We start from the raw sequence: 18,644 nt of genomic DNA on the forward strand, positions 1-18,644 counted from the left end.
TGATACATTGATATTCAAGCTAAAGGGGGGGGGGGGTAGTATGCAATAGGTAATCGATATTGTCAATTTACAGTTTATAAATTTGTAAATTGCAGTAGACATACTTTTTTGTATTAAAAGTAACAATCAGATATAGCACAAAACACATGCTATTATTGACTTCTTAAAGAAAATAATGTGGTTTTTGGGGTTAATTGTTTGATATTACATGTAAATAGATGCAGTGAGTGCTCAGTGATTAATGAAATCAAAGGTATCTATCGGTTCTATCGGTAGATGGAAGTAGCTTTCCCATTTCGATATTTTCTATCAGTTATATGTAGTACATCTTTCTTAACAAGCATAGCCTTGGAGCGAACAACTTTTTCACTGTGCCAGCTGAAATAATGATTTTGGACAGCTCTACCCTCTGTGATATTGGGTCCCCAAGGTTTTATGGTTGGGTTTACCGGTCATACAGTTTATATATATATATATATATATATATATATATATATATATATATATATATATATATATATATATATATATATATATATATATATATATATATATATATAAAATGTTATAAGGTTTCCTTTTTACTTCTATTGAAGCTGAATTGAAACTGCCTGCATAATTAGAGAGAATATAAATTAAGCTAGTCCTTTACCAAATTTGTTAAATCTATGAATCCGAGGGTAGGGGTCCTTACTCTAGGGTGTGACCAGAATGGTCATATAATTTTAAAGGTATATACCTGTATATGCCGTTTTAATTTGCGTTTTTCGATCCACTAAGCTACAAAAGTTATGAACTCTCTGCATGCATATTATACAGTTTAAATCAAAAGCATTAATTTAAAAGTATTACATATAAATTATAATTTTTATTTATTTACCAACCGGGTTGGTCAATAAACGGCCAACTTTGAAATATTCATAAGCACGTGGTGTGACAAGCTAATTTTAGAACGTAGGTACACATGATGTCGACGCAGGAACGTGGTCAGTCTGTTGGTAGTGGAATAAAGCGTTCGGAGAGAAAAGAAAGAAACAGTTGGACAGAGAACGTTGTAAAATGAGAATCTATATTGCAGACCACCTTGTCAGCTTCTTGCTGTTTTGAGTCGAGGGCCCAAGAAAATTTAATTTTATAGCTATTGGTTGTCAAATTTATGGTCAATTGCAAAAGAGCTAGGTGAAAAAATCTGTGTCGATAACGATAACAATCGACACCGATACGCAACCATCCACATAAAATGCAGATGACCATATCTGATATTGTTTTCTGTTAGCAGCACAAAAATCTATTTATATAAACTCAAACAATTGTAAACAAACCTGTCGTATTACCCCGTTTACCATGCTGCTGTTCTGAATTACTATTTCAGCGCACATGCAAAAATCCATCGCAAGCTTTCATCGTTTATGAATATGCATAAATGTAGGTACATATAAATCGTTGTTATTCATTTTCATGGTTAAAACCTCGTTGATGTTTATAAAAAAAATCCGAACATTTTTTGTAAACCTTTTTCCATGAATCTATAGTCAACCACTTGCTGGCAAAATAAAATTAGTGTCTGTTTTTCAACATCGCAAAAATGCCATTAAAAACGGCATATATACCTTTAATAAATATAATATTTAAATATTCTTTTCTTCACTACATCTTACACTTAAATTATATATAACTAGCTAACTAGCTGGGGGGGGGTGTAGAAACGGAACTACAATACACGGGGAATAACTCTAACTGTTTTAATTCTCTGTCAGGTGACCACATTCCACACAAGCAGGCTCGGTCATATTTGAGAACGTCTGCACGTTTGATAGATTTCCAATTCCATGAATATCATAAACAACTAACACAAGGTTTGTATTTCTTATAAACTTAATAATCTAATCTATTATAATACATAGAAAATTAAGACGCCGACGTGTTGTTGTTTAATATAATTGTATCTAAACAAAACTACTAGTACTAAGTACTTTCGTTTTTAAATTCATTGTATTATTACACTACCTAAAATTTATTTTACGTTCACACGCTTATCAATTAATACAAGTCGATTATTCTATTTGACTATTTTCTTTGGAAATCTTTGATGAAAGCAGAGCGACAACATACAATTATCACACTTTTCGAGTGACCTAAGACATATTTTATATATCTAAACAATAAACTGCTTTCTTTGGTGATTCATGCGGGATATGAAGGTGGCGACATTGCAGAAAAATTCATAACTTACGGTAGCGGGTTCTGTCAATATTTTCTGCAATGATCGCTACCTTCATATCCCGAATGAATCATCAAAGAAAGCATTTTATTATTTATATTTATATCTTTTTTTTCTTTTACCAAATTATTAAACTGATTATCAAAAGTAAAATTTACTACATCACTGCTAATGTACGAGTACATCAGTACGATAGGTAAAAGAAACAGCCGAATCGTCACCTATGGAATTTTGAGTTTGACCTCATCATGATTTTCATGGAGTCCGTGATTTTTCTGAACTCGCTGTGGGTTTCGACCAATCGATAAACAATGCATTTTAAATATAATTAAAATAATAACAATACATAAGTAAGATCTGTAAAAAATTTTAGTGTTTATTTTTGCTTGATCACTTACAAACATTTACTTTGATTTTTTCATTTTAATTTGTAGACAAATTATGGACCCTCGCTCAAGTGCCCAGGATGTGCATCGATGTGACCTTTGTGAGACCGCCATAGTACACAGCTACTGTGACTTTTGTCATGTCAACCTCTGCAAGCCCTGTATACTAGATCACATCTTAGATGAATATGACAAACATAAAATTGTCCCTTTCCAGGAACGAAGATCAACCCTCGTTTATTCAAAATGTAGGACACATCCACAAAAAAATTGCGATTTGCTGTGCAAGAATTGCAACAACCTATTTGTTTGTTCCTCTTGTACTGCTTCTGAACAACACAGGGGACATATATTTGTAGATGTTACTGAGGTTTACAAGACAAAGAAAAACAATATCGAAAAAGACACAGAGGAATTAGAGAATCTTATTTCTCCTAAATATAAAGAAATTGCAATAGACTTGGAAAATCAGCTTGCCAACCTGGATGGAGGATATGAGAAACTTACAACAACAATGTCCAAACAAGGAGAGCAATGGCACAGAGAAATCGACATCGTTATCAACAAAATGAAAACTGAAATCAGCGAGATAAAAGTGAAACACAAAGACATTTTACAGAAACACTTGGATGAAATCAAACAGATACAGTCTCTGATAAAACAAACATTACTTGCCTTAAACGAAATCGATAAATCTACTGCAGTAGCTCCTACCATTGAATACAACTCAAATATCAGAGAATTTAGCAAACTTCCACCCAAGCTTCAAGTAAAACTGCCAACATACATTCCAAAACCGATAGACCGTGAGAAGCTGTATAGTTTGTTTGGACAGATCACCCCATTATCTACTGCTAAAGAAGAAAGTGTCTCGTTAATGAACCAACCCAACACTTCAGTCAGAGAACTACTGGATGAACCGGAGCTAGTTGCCACAATACAGACTGGGTGTGAAAAACTTCTCGGTGTTACCTGTCTAGATGAAGACGGTGTATGGACTGATGAATGCACCAATAAAATCAAATGCTTTAACATTAAAGGTTCACTTCTCCAAACAATCGGGACAAAATCAGGACAATATCCCAATGACATAGTTGTAAACAGTGATGGGGATCTACTATACTCCGAATGGAAAACTAGGACAGTGAATAAAGTAAAGAATGGACAGATAGAAGAGTTGATCATATTACAGGGATGGATTCCTTGTAATCTGTGTGTCACCTCTACTGGTGATCTCCTGGTTACTATGTACAGTAATAATGGAACTCAATCCAAAGTTGTCCGGTATTTGGGTTCTACAGAGAAACAAACAATTCAATTTGATGATGAAGGTAAACCTCTGTACTCAGGGAATAGTAACATTAAATACATCACAGAGAACAGAAACCATGAAATCTGTGTAGCTGATTTCAGGGCCAGGGCAGTAGTGGTGGTTAATCAGGACGGGAAACTCAGATGGAGATACTCCGGTCATCCCTCAGTTACCAAGAACAAACCATTTAAACCCTGTGGTATAACAACAGACAGTCATAGTCGTATCCTGACAGCCGATAGAGACAACCATTGTATCCACATTCTGGATCACAATGGACAGTTACTCCGTTACATTGATAACTGTGATCTAAACAATCCTTATGGTTTATGTGTGGACAATAATGAAAATCTGTTTGTGTCAGAATATAAAAAAGGCAATGTAAAGAAAATAAAATTTCTAAGAAAGACACCAAATTGGTGACTGATAAAGATATAGCAGAAACCATTTTCATTACTTTGGCAATTTTTTTATAACTTAAGATATACTTAACATGTTATTAAAATCCAGTCATCATTTCCTCATTCATTATATTACATATTATACGTGATATAATACATGATTGTTGAGCAAGTTGAGTTTTCATTTGTTTTATACGATTTTCTTTTTTTTACAACTAAATGTCCAAGATATTGCATTTGATAATTAAAGCAATGCTTCCTTATAAAACAGAAAATGACGCCCCATTTCCTTTTGGTAAAGTCAACATATATTGTATCTAAATCTTCAACACATCAAGATTTTTAAAAAACAATTTCAAGCCAAAGTTTCCCAATACTTGGAATCTACAGAACAATTAATAAATTTCAATATTTTTAATGCATTAGATTTTTATGACAAAATATACATGCATACTAAATAGTGTTCTACTGGTATTGCACTAGAGTTTTTACAATGAATGATAAATACGAAATTGAGAAGTATTTATATGTAATTATAATATATAACTTTTTACAAAATAATACTTAAATATACAAAAACACTTAGTCCAATCAATATATATATATATATATATATATATATATATATATATATATATATATATATATATATATATATATATATAAATTTATGTTATTTATTCCATATAAAAAAGTTAACAGATTTGAACATTTGAAAGTTCACATAATGCTGTGTACTTGGAACAACTTTCTAAAGGAAAGCGGCCATCATCTGCGCCTGCGTTTCCTGGAGACTGGTTTACTCAGTCGTTTCCTCTTCCTGTTTTCAAAGTCACCAGAAATCTCCCTATCCAAGAAAGACAAAAATTACTATTATAATCATTCAACATAACCCCAAGGTTATCTCATCCGAAATGAGATTCTGGATCATTCTGGTGATGCTGTGTTTCTAAACAAATCTTATAATAAATAAAACCCAAAATGTGTTTTTTAAAAACTTCAAAATTAAAATTCAAACATATACCTGGTACCGGTAAAAAATATTTTATCTCATTGAAAGATGTATATCAACCAACTACTGTTAGTATATGAAAGTTATTGCATTCAAAATTCAAAAAAACTTTTTTTCACTCAGGCATCTACATGAAAATCAACGTGTTTTAAAGATAAGTGCATTTTAAGCCAAGCTTCTGTGAAATTTATTTTCAAAAAAATCAATCCAAGCAGTCAAAGGCAGTTCAAAAGGTGCTAAATATGATGAAAGCTATTTTAAAATTAATATAAGTACCATTTTTGTAAACACATGCTACATATATTAATTTGAATACTAGTACATGGAAAACACAGAAACATTGAAAAGAAACAAATTCAAACCTTTTCACAGGAGGTCTTTCAGTTTTTTCATCTTCCCCTTCCATATTCTAAGTGGAGGTAAGAACAAAACATATAAATGCAAATGAAAATCTGACTGAATCTAAAATGTCTAGAAGCAAAAATTATTATATCTAAAAAAAAAATGTTATAAACAATATTAAAAAAAACAATTAAATACAATTAAATACAATTAAATACAATAAATATGCTGCACATATATACATGTATACGGTATATTTATACTGTATATGTACTGCTACAATGCTAAGAAATAGAAGTCACCTTCAGATCTTTGATTGGAGAGAAGACTGCGGAAAAATCACTACAGTTGGACTTGTCACTCTTGGTGGAGATGCTGGAGAGATGACGGGTCCTTGATGTGGAGACATCCACTTCTCCACTTAGTGCTGGCCACAAGGTGGAAATGTTATCCACATCATACTCCTTCACTGGTGTCTCATCTATATGGAGACTGTCATCTACCAAACATTGCAATACATATAATAATTAATAAATAAAGATAATATTAGCCTAACAAATACAGACATTAAATGCAATAAAATGTCTCTCTCTGAGAACCATTGCATTTGACACTACAATGTATGACTCATATATATTTTCTAATCTGTTCTAGATCATGTATTAGTACATTATATATTATATAATATACTAATACATGATCTAGAACAGTCTGACACTACTAGATTTTAGTACCTTTTTCTGGATTTTTAGATTTTTCTGCCTTATTTTGTTGGTTTTGGTGTTGTCTGCAATGAAGCACAACCAGACCCATCAGCCACAAAACCACCACTTTTGTCTGTCTGGTTTTTAATGGAGATGTGTTTTTCTCCATTCAAATTCTCTATCAGATTTTCTTCATTTTTCACCATTTCCTTCTCTTTATCATCGGACCAAGTACTTGGTTCAAGTTCCACATCTTTTTTCTCCTCATGAATACCATGTTCATCAACTATTTCATCTTCAATATCACTATTCTGACTACGCTTTAAATTCTTTTTCCTTTTTAAAGTTCCCTCATTTTTATATGACTTGGATTTAGAACGGCCATTTTTTCCTGGAAGAGTCGACGAGATGTCAGCTTTATCCACCATGTTCAACAAATCAGGTTCATTCCTTTCTGCAGAGAATTCATCTTATTCTTGAAAATCTGATTTCACCTCCATTTCAGTCACTTTTTCTTCAGAAGATTTCCCTGCATCTACCTCACAGTAAGCCTTCTTGCCCGAGATGAATTTGGATCTGACTGTAATTTCTGTGTACCCCTTCTAGGCCTTTGGTTTTGTGATCTATTTTCTTCCGGTTCATCACCTGTGTTTCTATTCCGTTTTCTTTCTTGTCCAATAGATCTTTCTTATGTAGAATTAGTCATTGCACACACAGAAGCATTTCTGCTTCTTGTTCTTCTTTGATTATTTTGTTCCTTATCTTCAGTGCTTTCATTTTCATTACCTTTGCTACTTTCAATTTTGTTTTTGTTCCTCACTGACCTCCGCCTCAATTTTCCATCGATTTCAATCTGAGAGACTGGGTAAGAATCTTCATCTACTTCTGCTACCCCTTTTTTCGCTCCCTTTGAATTTCTAGATTTCTTCATCCTCCTTTCACTCTCATCCTCCACACAACTTCCACCAGTCTTCCCTTGATCTGACATGTTCTTCCCTTGATGCCTCACCGATATCCTACTTTCCCTTTCTGTCTCACTCTGCAGGGAAACAACCTCCAATTCACTCCCATCTCCATCTGAGTTCTCCGTTTCCATGTCTTCCTCCCTGATGACTTTCTCTTTCAGTCGGCTTGACTTCCTCCGCGTCCCACCCTCAGTCTCGCTTTGGGAGGACATTTTAATAATACCCTGATTCACTGACAACATCTCCTCCACATCACACTGTCCCATCCCTGCCCTCTTCCTGTTCCTACTGGACATCCTCCTCCCCTCCCCCTCAGATTCACTCAGTGTCCCCACTGTCCCCGTGTCACTGGCCTCAGTCACTGAAGTCTCTGTCTCACTCTCTGGGCCCGGATCTTTTCTGTCTGATGACTTTGTCTGTTTCATTCTCTGTTCTCTCATTCTCTTCTTTGTCTGGGCGATCAAGTCAAAGAAATGGGACTTGTGTTTTTTTTACTGAAATCATAACAATGTTAAATTACTCTAGCTTAAGTGACCCTAAATACAACAAGTTTAATTCTTATATATACAAAGACCAACAGAAAAGTATCAACCAATAAATCCCTAGTTACATTATAGAAAACTTACTGTAAATCTTCTGGGCCTTTTCTATAGTGGCAGGTGAACTATTTTTCTCGATAAGAAGCCTCTGAAAATACATGCAAGTACCATTAATACAATGATTTTATCCTAAAAAATTATTCACTGGTACTCACACACAAGATATATTACATGCATATGTTTTTGTATGTCTCTAATCAAAATGCAGCTGCTTGTTTCTTTCTAATAATGCAGCAACATACACATAACACATGTACACATATTTTCTTTGAACAATAAGAAATATGGGAAAAAGAAAACTCTTGATCAAAATAAGCATGTAAAGAAAAATATACCAATTGAAAGAATATTTTAAATATGAACATATACTTTTACTAAGCTAGCATAAAGCAGTTCATAATCTAATGTAAAATATGATACACTGAATAACAAAAGAGTACACATGGACTGTTTTAAGGAGTCAGGTGTATCCACGCTTCCTTACACTGTGGTCTGTCCTGCTCCTGTTTCTAATGTTCTCTGTTTTTTCCACGTCTTTCCCTATCTCCTGCACTACAAATAAAAGTGGAAATAAGGATCACTAAATCTAAAAGTAGACTGTAACATGGAGTGCATAAATAAATCAAGATTTTGAATTGTTTTTGCTCATCAAATAATTTCAAGGTTTAAAATATTTTACCATTAAAAATAAAATCACAGTCAATGTTTGTTTACATTACTGGTACATGCACTTTTTTCATATGTTGTAAAAAATACGAGGTCTTAATACAACAAACACTTAAACATGGTGTTAGAAAATTTGGCATATTATTCAACTTTCTTTTTATTTTGGTTCAGTTGAGGGGTCCTGGGCACTTCTTTCACTTCAAAAGGCTAGACATAGTCTTTTCTGATTGAAGCACACATTGTCACTGAGAAGCTAAATAATATTAATCTGTGTATACTGGTACATGCATATAATAAACAATTAAACATACCTGACTTACATGTAGGCTTCAGTGCATCACACTCAGAATTGTACAGCATCACAAAATCATGATGTCTTCTGACCAGAGTCTGCAAATAAACACCATATTATTCCAATGCTTCCTAGTCTCTGCACATCTAATATTTTCACAAACTGCTATAATAATAATGAAGTCTTTTCTTGACATCAAAAATGAAACATCAAGCTCTTCAAAATGCAATTCTGCACAGGCATGCTAGTACTGCAGATTCCTTATTAAACGAGAGGAATTAATATCCACATAAAATCATGAGGAGAACATTTCATGTAATTTAGAATCTCGCTTCTATTTTACAGACAGATGTAAACTACATGTAGTTTTATTAAAAATTCAGTGATAGTGATTTTATATTCTCACCATTTGATTCAAAACAGTTGAATCGCAGATTTAAGTACTCGCTAAAATAAGGTATATAAAGTATTTGTATAAAATGTGTTTCTAATATATACACAACAGATTAAGAGATTGATTTATGTTAAATCCATCTTGAATTTAAATGTCAGTCACAGTGAAAAAAAGTTAAGATTTAAAATCAAAATTGAAAAATACTTTTTCAAAAAGATAACTTGACTTAATATTTTTTCTTGGTTAAATATTTTAAGAGCTATTAAACCCAAATATGTTTTCTTTTCTATTCAAAACAGTAATTTTACAAAAATGAAATTTAAAAAGGATCACTTTTAATAATACTCTGCACATATTGTGCAAGACATTCACCCTGTCACTGACTGCATTAAAATTATCATGACTCGTCCCTGAAACTGTATCAATTTGTAATGCATTTTACGGATCTTCATCTACCATACCTTCTTGTCCCCAGCTGTTGACAGTCCCACCTCCTTCAGCTTTATCTTGATGTCTCTCTCTGACATCAGGTTGTAGACCAACTTAGCCATTGGTTTCCTTTTTGGAGTTGGCCTGAAAAATTTGATTTCAAATCAAGTCCCGAATATGATGAATGTGACTTATCCTTCAATGTCTCATCAATGTTATATCGAATATAAAGTAGAATGATCACAAATGGCATACAGAGTATGTACAAAACTTAATATAATCATATTTCTTTGTTATCAAAATACAAAATTTTCCATCTAAATTAAAATAACTGGCAGCATAATTAACACATTAAAATCTTTATGCTTGCAATATTCTTAGACTATATTTAACATTTACCAATTTTTTACTCATATAAACTTTTGCTGCGTCATATTTTTAATTTTGAACATGTACAACAAACTAAAATGTCAGACCTTATCAACAACTTACTTTCTAAGAGCAGACTTTTTCTCTTCTCCCCCAAGACAAGTCAAGATGGTCATTCATGGCGCCTTTTCTGAGAGATAATGCACAGACAGGATAGGAAACTGAAATCAGTAATACATCTTAAATATATACTACATGTATAATTGACCACCATATAGTACACATAAGGCAACTGATGAGAACCACATATATAATGAAATAGATGAGGTAGATGCACATCTATTTTTCATTACTAAATTACTAATTAAGGCATTTTAGTTTTATTAAATAATAAGTAAGTTTGAAAAAAACCTCAAATCTTCAACCAAAAATCTAAAATGATCAAAAATCATAAAAAGTCATAAAGTACACATTGAAATTTTCAAATGCCCATTAAAACACACATATATAAACTATTTTCAAGAAAGGTACAACATTAAGTCTGAAATACAAAATGCTGAAATACCCATTTGTTTTAGGGTCTTAGGGAGAGAATATGCTCTGCAGGGATGACCTCTGATTCTTCGGGTGGACAATTCCCCACCCCCATCTCTGTCAGATAACGACTTCCTGGGGGTGAAGATTCCTCAATTCTCCTTGTTCTCTCTCAGTTTCCAATCCTCACTCTCATCTTCTTCTTTCCCCTCACCGTCTTCAGAAATGAGGTCAATGACATCATCCTTAATAGTAGTAGGTTTACTGGTAATTGTCTTTGAATTGGGTAGCTTTTTCTGTGTCTTGCTTTCTTGCAGCACTGTCTGAAAGTAAATGAAAATTGTTTGTAATGTACGTGCCAGTACTTTTTTTTCAAATTAATTCATATGTACTGTATTATACTATTACTACCCATGAACATTGCTGATTAAATAATTTATTTATCTATTTATTTATTTATTTATTCCAATATTGTTATTGTACATAGTTATTTATTTGTTGTTGATATTGTTATAGTATGTTCCTATGCGATTGTTCATGAAGTATCTTATAATATATAAAGTATGTGTTGAAACATGCAAATCTTGATGTTTATTTTAGTACGGTACTGTACTACAGTGTTTTGTATACAAGGATTTCTATCCAGCAGAAATACTACGGGGAACTTATTCAACCAGTAATGATAAACATCAGAACAACTATCTGTCGTCTATATCTAACTTGCAACTCTATTTACAATAAATTAACGTGTCTTGAGTACTCTTTGCCAAAATGATCGCTTCCAAGTTATGTCAACACGTGCTCAGCACTTCGCCGCTTCCGAGAGCTATTTTCTGTTTTACATACTACATACCACGATGTTTAGACAGAATAAACACAATCTGCGTTGTTTAAATACTTACGTCTGACTGTTAAGACATCGATAAATTTGTGTTAGCTGCATCATCGTCTTTTTGAGCGGAAACCCCGTAATGTTTTCGTTCACAGACATCATTTAACTTCATGAATATTCATTAGCGGGTCACCTGATAAAGGCTATATAAGGCCAAGCCCGATCAGAATTTGACGGGTCTATTCATGGTTAACTGCCTAGTCATTGACTAATAGATATCAATACACAAAACGTAACGTTTGTTAGAATATATATGTATAAGGCTCTGTAAACATTTGAGTGGAAACGGAGTAATTTTCACACTTTAGAGCTAGCAGGCCTTTGAAAAATGAAACTTTTACATTTCGACAGTTTTTTGATATTGATGGGCATCATTTGGCAAATTTGAAATAGTTTGTAATTGGCAGCTTGTGTTGATGAGCAGCAAACTAAATAGTTACATCCCACTGAAAGTCCAGTTCTCGTTAAATGACTCTTAACAAGTAGATAACATCTCAACAATTTTATTTAATGTTTTGCTTTGTCAGTTAAAATTCATGAATACATATATATATGCATAATTGTCAATGTGATCCTGGGGAAAACGAAACTAGTACTTTTAAACAGTATTTACATGTAGATAAAAGAAACAAAACTTTCAAGACCATTTATAGATATCAACATTTTTAATGCATATGAATTTTTATTACAAACACACTTTACTGTATGAATAGTTAATTAATTGTATTGCACTAAAGTTTAATACATTGAGTGACAAATATGAATTTAGAGAGAAAAAAAACATGTACGTAAATCATGTCATAAGTATTATCAATAAGCATTACCTATATAACCTTTAACAAAATGATTCTAATAAATATACAAAAACACCAATGCAATCAATATGCATATCAGTTTATGTTTTTGTACTTGGGAGGTAAAGTGAATTGATGAGAACATCTGAGAGTTATCATAATGCCCTGTACCTGAAACAGCTTTCTAACGAAAAGCGGCCATCATCTCCACCTGTGTTTCCTGGAGCTCAGTCGTTTTCTTTTCCTGTTCTTAAAGTCTCCGGATATCTCCCTATCAAAGAAGTCCAAAAATTGCAATTATACCTGTTCAACATAACCATATTACTAACTTCCAAAAGAATTTAGCTCATCATGATGATAAAGTTCTTCTAAATTAATCTTATGATAAATGCAGATTCTTTTTTTTAACTTTAAAATACTATAAGTAAAAGACCTATCTTAGATATTTATCATTGATTTGGAGAGAAACTAATGACCATGTTGCAATGCATTTTATCACAAATTCACACACTGTTGATGAATATTTGGTGATACATTGTAGGTCTAGAAAAATTGTACAAAGATTAAATTTACAGAAAATTCAGATAAAAACTGAGGAGGAAAAAATCAAATACTGGATAAAGGGGAATATTCACCCCCGTTTTATTTTCGCTCTTTCCCCCTTAATTGTTGTTGGTGTGCGAATTCCAATATCTTGTATCTTTTACCTTTGTTTTGGCGAATTTAAGACGGGACGAATTCAAGTCATTTTGTATCCATATACACCCCTTGCATGTACTAAGTTTGGAAAACTGGCACACCTCACGTTGTTTCTTAAAGACGTTCAAAATTCAATATTTTCGAATATTAAAAACCTTCTTAATGTTTTATTTCATTTCACTGTACATGTAATGAAAGTTGACAGAAATAACCCCACCATCTCCCCTAAAACAAATTACCGGTCAACCAAACATTGATACACCTACACATGTACATGTATCTTCACTCAGGCACTTTAAGCTAATTGCAATTGTTACAGTCAAAACAGATTTAGTTCATAATTGTGTTTTTAGTTTGTAATTTTGTATACCTGTTCTATAAATGAATTCCATTCATAACAGAATAGTTTCACAGACGTCCTTTGTTATACCGAAGGGTGTGGTCAAAATGGTCATATATTGTTAATGTTTATAATGTTTAAAATCTTTACATTTATAATGTTTGAAATCTTCTTTACCTCTGCTAACTATGACACTGAATTGAAACTGACTGAATATTTAGAAAGACCATATAGCTTGTATCTTTTTAAATCAATTGGCTTCTGTGTTTCTGGGGGGAGGGGGGGGGGGGGGATAGGGGGTTAGGTATACATGTACAATGTATTATGTTTAAAAATGTTATTGTGTTCTGCTTTTGAATTTTAATAAAGGAGATTAATACTTAAGAAAGAGAATGAATGAAGCTGTCTATCAAATTGAAGATATCATAAAAGCCGTTGCCCTTTGAGCATAAGTTATCCTTTTTTTGGGGGGGGGGGGGGGGTCAAATATGCTGACAAAGGCTGAATTCTGTTCTTATATAGTGATATGTTTGAATGCAAATTAAGTGAATAAATAAGGCGGTCTACCAATTCTTTTCCATTACAATGCCCTGGAAAAAAACCTCTGTCTTGCCCCCCCCCCCCCCCGTATGTAAAACATGAATATTAGTCATCTTTGGTTATTCATGAAAAAAAAATACATGTCAATTCTATCTTGACTAAACAAAGATTAGTAAAAAAAAATTCCAAACACTAAAGTTCAATATCCGGTCTTGCACACATGAGTTTTGAGCATTCCTCGGTATTTGTCAACTTTAATTTGGATAATGATTCCTTAATGGAAAAGTAGGAGATATGTTAGCATTATCCACAATGTTCAACAAATCTGTATCACCTTTCACTTTTCCAACAATCTGTAGTCCGTCGTTGAAAATCTGATTCCACCTTTATTGTTAATTTTAATAAGAAGTCCCTTTTCTTTATCACGGTAATATTATATATACAACAGTTAATCAAAGCAATATAAGCTGAAATTTTCATGTTGAATTTTTTTTTTTTACAAAAATTTTATTTTCTACTAAAATGAAAAATAATTTCATGGTTTTTAAATATCTTTTAGCCATATTTATGTGTAAAAAGTACATTAGTAAGCCTTAATTGGAGCATAATTGAATTATTGTCGTCTTGTACAAAAATTGATTTGCTATATCTTGCTTTGAAGAGAAATCTTTCCTCTGACAAAAAGTAATGATTTAAATTTATCAAATCTTATCTACCATTAAAGTTAAGTTATATGCAGACTTATCATACTAGCAGCTTTTTGCAGCAAAATAAAATTCTAGATAATACAGCTCTTAATGCTTTAACTGGCAATAGATGTCGGGATTCAAGTTTTATTTTGATAATTCTATGATACATGTACCCGCACGGAATATATTATTTAATCCATAATAAAACACATTTTAAACAAGAATAGATATGGGACATCCCACATCCAAGACATTCGACTTTCAAATTACTTCAATTTGCACAGTGCTCAGTCGATCTCTAAGTTAACTTATTTAGAAACTGGTATATATAGTTCTTCATGTCCGTAGCAAATACTGCTTCCGGTCTTGGGTCACTCGCAAACAATGCACACATCTCTGCTTAAAAAGAGTCTACACGAGTGCAATCAGAAATATGTTGCAGGTGTTGCATAACTATTCCGTCAAACAATAATCATGAAAGTAATATAATTGTTCTAATAATATAAGCAATATTCATGTATATTTAGTGAAAAAATATGTCTAACGAAGAACCGTATATACTTTCGTGAAAAGACTCAGGTGGCAGTTGGCGTAGGAATATATACACTTTACATTTATATTTCTTGTGGAAAGGTGATTTTTATTCCATATTCTAAACATTTGTTGTAATATGTTGTATCTGCTGATGATGAATGGAACGAATTTCTTCAGCCAAATTGTGTAAGGAGTACCGGACTATGGTAATATATCTTGAAATGATAGTAATCACTGATCAAATCGGTAAAAAGTAAACATATGAAGGATATAAACATGTACTTTTTACAGGGTCTTTATGTAGATGTAGTAGTTATACACTAGTATTATTGACATAATTATAATCTCCGCATACGTCATGATCCGTTTAATTCACTTTAACCGTTTAAAATTCCAAGAATATACAAATTTTGCATATATAATTGCAAGGTATGGTTTTCATCCTTTCTTCAGATAGATCAATTAATTTAATTTAATCTCTATTTAGTATTGTGTACAGCATTTTAGATGTTATATATTCATTCAAATACAACAAGGGATCACTGAATTGTACATGCCATTGGATTTCATCATCAACATACGATAGTTAGATTTACTGTAAACTATGCGTTGCTTTATTTTGACTATGTCTGCCAAACATTCTAAAACTAAACTGTAAAACTCTTACAAACACGTACTACGTTTGAAAATAAGTCATCGAACGGAGTACCGGGGGGGGGGGGGTAAATACAAGATTACAATACACGGGGAATAACTCTAACTGTTTTATATTTTCTGTCAGGTGACCACATTCCACAATAGCAGGTTCAGCCATGTTTGAAAAATCTGCACACTTGATAGATGCTCAATTCCATTAATATCATAAACAACTAACACGGGGTTTGTATTCCTTATACTCTTAATCTAATCTAATATGATACATGAAAAATTAAGATGCCGACGTGTTGTTGAATTACATAATTATAATTAAACTAAACTACAAAGTACTTTCGTTTTAAATTCAGTTTTGTATTATTATACCACCAAAAATTTATTCTACGTTCGCGCGCTCATCAATTACCTACATTGCAGAAAAACTACATAACCTGCGGTAGCGGGTTATATAAAATTTATTCTGCAATGTTCGCTACCTTCATAACCGCATGATTATTTATATTTACATCTTTCTTTTAATTAATCAATAAACTGATTATAAAAAGTAAGTAAAATTCACTAAATTACTGTTAATGTACATCAGTACGATAGCTATTAAAAGAAACAGCCAAATCGTTTCCTGTGAGACTTTGAGTCTGACATCTTCAGGTTTCGACCACTCGATAAACGGGGCGTGTAGATTTCAGTCCTGTCAGTTTCAGCCGCTATAGATAAACGGGGCGTGTTGATTTCAGTCTGGCTGTTTCTATAGAGCTATGAATTAACTTAAAGTTTCCAGAAAAAATAGAGGGAATAATACTCGGTAGATGTAAATATATAATAGTATATGTTTTTTCAGAAATAAATTCATATGCATTTTAAATATCATCAAGAACAATTTTAGCATTATATAATACATAATTAAGTTAAATCTGTAATATTTTTCGTATTTAATTTTCTCTTATCACTGACTAACATTCACTTTGATTATTTTTCATTTTAATTTACAGACAAACTATGGATCCTCATTCTAGTGCCCAGGATGTGCACCGATGTGACCTTTGTGAGACCGCCATAGTACACAGCTATTGTGATTTCTGTCATGTCAACCTCTGCAAACCCTGTATATTAGATCACATCTTAGATGAATATGACAAACATAAAATTGTCCCATTCCAGGAACGAAGATCAACCCTCGTTTATTCAAAATGTAGGACACATCCACAAAAAAATTGCGATTTGCTGTGCAAGAATTGCAACAACCTATTTGTTTGCTCCTCTTGTACTGCCTCTGAACAACATAGAGGACATATTTTTGTAGATGTTACAGAGGTTTACAAGACAAAGAAAAACAATATCGAAAAAGACACAGAGGAATTAGAAAATCTTATTTCTCCTAAATATGAAGAAATTGCACTCGACTTGGAAAATCAGCTTGCCAACCTGGATGGAGGATATGAGAAACTTACAACAACAATGTTCAAACAAGGAGAGCAATGGCACAGAGAAATCGACCTCGTCATCAACAAAATGAAAACTGAAATCAATGAGATAAAAGTGAAACACAAAGACATTTTACAGAAACATTTGGATGAAATCAAACAGATACAGTCTCTCATAAAACAAACATTACTTGCCTTAAACGAAATCGAGAAATCTACTGCAGTAGCTTCTACAATCGAATACAACTCAACGATCAAAGAATTTAGCAACCTTCCACCCAAGCTTCAAGTAAAACTGCCAACATACATTCCAAAACCGATAGACAGTGAGAAACTGTATAGTTTGTTTGGACAGATCACCCCATTATCAACTGCTACAAAAGAAAATGCCTTGACACTGAACAAACCCAACACTTCAGTCAGAGAACTATTGGACGAACCGGAGATTGTTGCCACAATACAGACTGGGTATGAAAAACTACTCGGTGTTACCTGTCTAGATAAAGACAGTGTATGGACGCATGGATTCACCAATAAAATCAAATGCTTTAACATTAATGGTTCACTTCTCCAAACAATCGGGACAAAATCAGGAGTAAGGCCCCATGACATAGTTGTAAACAGTAATGGGGATCTACTGTACTCCGACAGGGCAACAAGGACCGTGAATAAAGTGAAGAATGAACAGACAGAAGAGTTGATCAGATTACAGGGATGGAGGCCTTTTAAGCTGTGTGTCACCTCTACTGGTGATCTCCTGGTTACCATGTACAGTGATGATGAAACTCAATCCAAAGTTGTCCGTTACTCGGGATCTACAGAGAAACAAACAATTCAATTTGATGATGAAGGTAAACCTCTGTACTCAGGGAATACTAAATACATCACAGAGAACAGAAACAATGACATCTGTGTAGCTGATTTCGGGGCCAGTGCAGTTGTCGTGGTTAATCAGGATGGGAAACTCAGATGGAGGTACATCGGTCATCCCTCAGTTACCAAGAACAAACCATTTAAACCCCGTGGTATCACAACAGACAGTCATAGTCGTATCCTGACAGCCGATAGAGACAACCATTGTATCCACATTCTGGTTCACAATGGACAGTTTCTCCGTTACATTGATAACTGTGATCTAAACAATCCTTTTGGTTTATGTGTGGACAATAATGACAATCTGTTTGTGTCAGAATATAGTAAAGGCAATGTAAAGAAAATAAGTTTTCTAAGATGGACACCAAATTGGTGATTGAAAAAAATAAAGCAGAAACCATTTTCATAATTTTGGCATTTTTTTTTAAAACTTAAGGTATACTGAACAGGTAGTTAAAATCCAGTCATCGTTTCCTCATTCATTATATTACATATTATATACGTGATTTAATACAGGATTGTTGAGCAAGTTGAGTTTTTTTTGCTTTTAAATGATTTTCTTTTTTTTCAACTAAATATCCA

The 18,644-nt window shown here is 33.0% G+C and overlaps 2 protein-coding genes and 1 pseudogene across 2 annotated transcripts; 2 read left to right on the forward strand and 1 right to left on the reverse strand.

The window, feature by feature from the left end:
- The first annotated feature begins 1,769 nt into the window (after positions 1–1,769).
- LOC128157653 (uncharacterized) lies at positions 1,770–4,620 on the forward strand. Its single transcript, XM_052820226.1, has 2 exons — positions 1,770–1,856; positions 2,656–4,620. Exon 2 carries the CDS (start codon positions 2,663–2,665, stop codon positions 4,340–4,342), a length of 1,680 nt encoding a protein of 559 aa, XP_052676186.1. The 5' UTR covers positions 1,770–1,856; positions 2,656–2,662; the 3' UTR covers positions 4,343–4,620.
- A 437-nt stretch (positions 4,621–5,057) lies between these two features.
- LOC128160865 (uncharacterized) lies at positions 5,058–10,268 on the reverse strand (annotated as a pseudogene).
- Positions 10,269–15,914: 5,646 nt separating this feature from the next.
- LOC128157654 (uncharacterized) lies at positions 15,915–18,464 on the forward strand. Its single transcript, XM_052820227.1, has 2 exons — positions 15,915–15,993; positions 16,758–18,464. The coding sequence occupies exon 2, from the start codon at positions 16,765–16,767 to the stop codon at positions 18,436–18,438; it is 1,674 nt and encodes a 557-aa protein (XP_052676187.1). The 5' UTR covers positions 15,915–15,993; positions 16,758–16,764; the 3' UTR covers positions 18,439–18,464.
- Positions 18,465–18,644: the final 180 nt, after the last annotated feature.

This window comes from Crassostrea angulata, chromosome 8 (assembly GCF_025612915.1).
Source record: "Crassostrea angulata isolate pt1a10 chromosome 8, ASM2561291v2, whole genome shotgun sequence".
In the NCBI taxonomy this organism is placed as follows: Eukaryota; Metazoa; Mollusca; class Bivalvia; order Ostreida; family Ostreidae; genus Magallana; species Magallana angulata.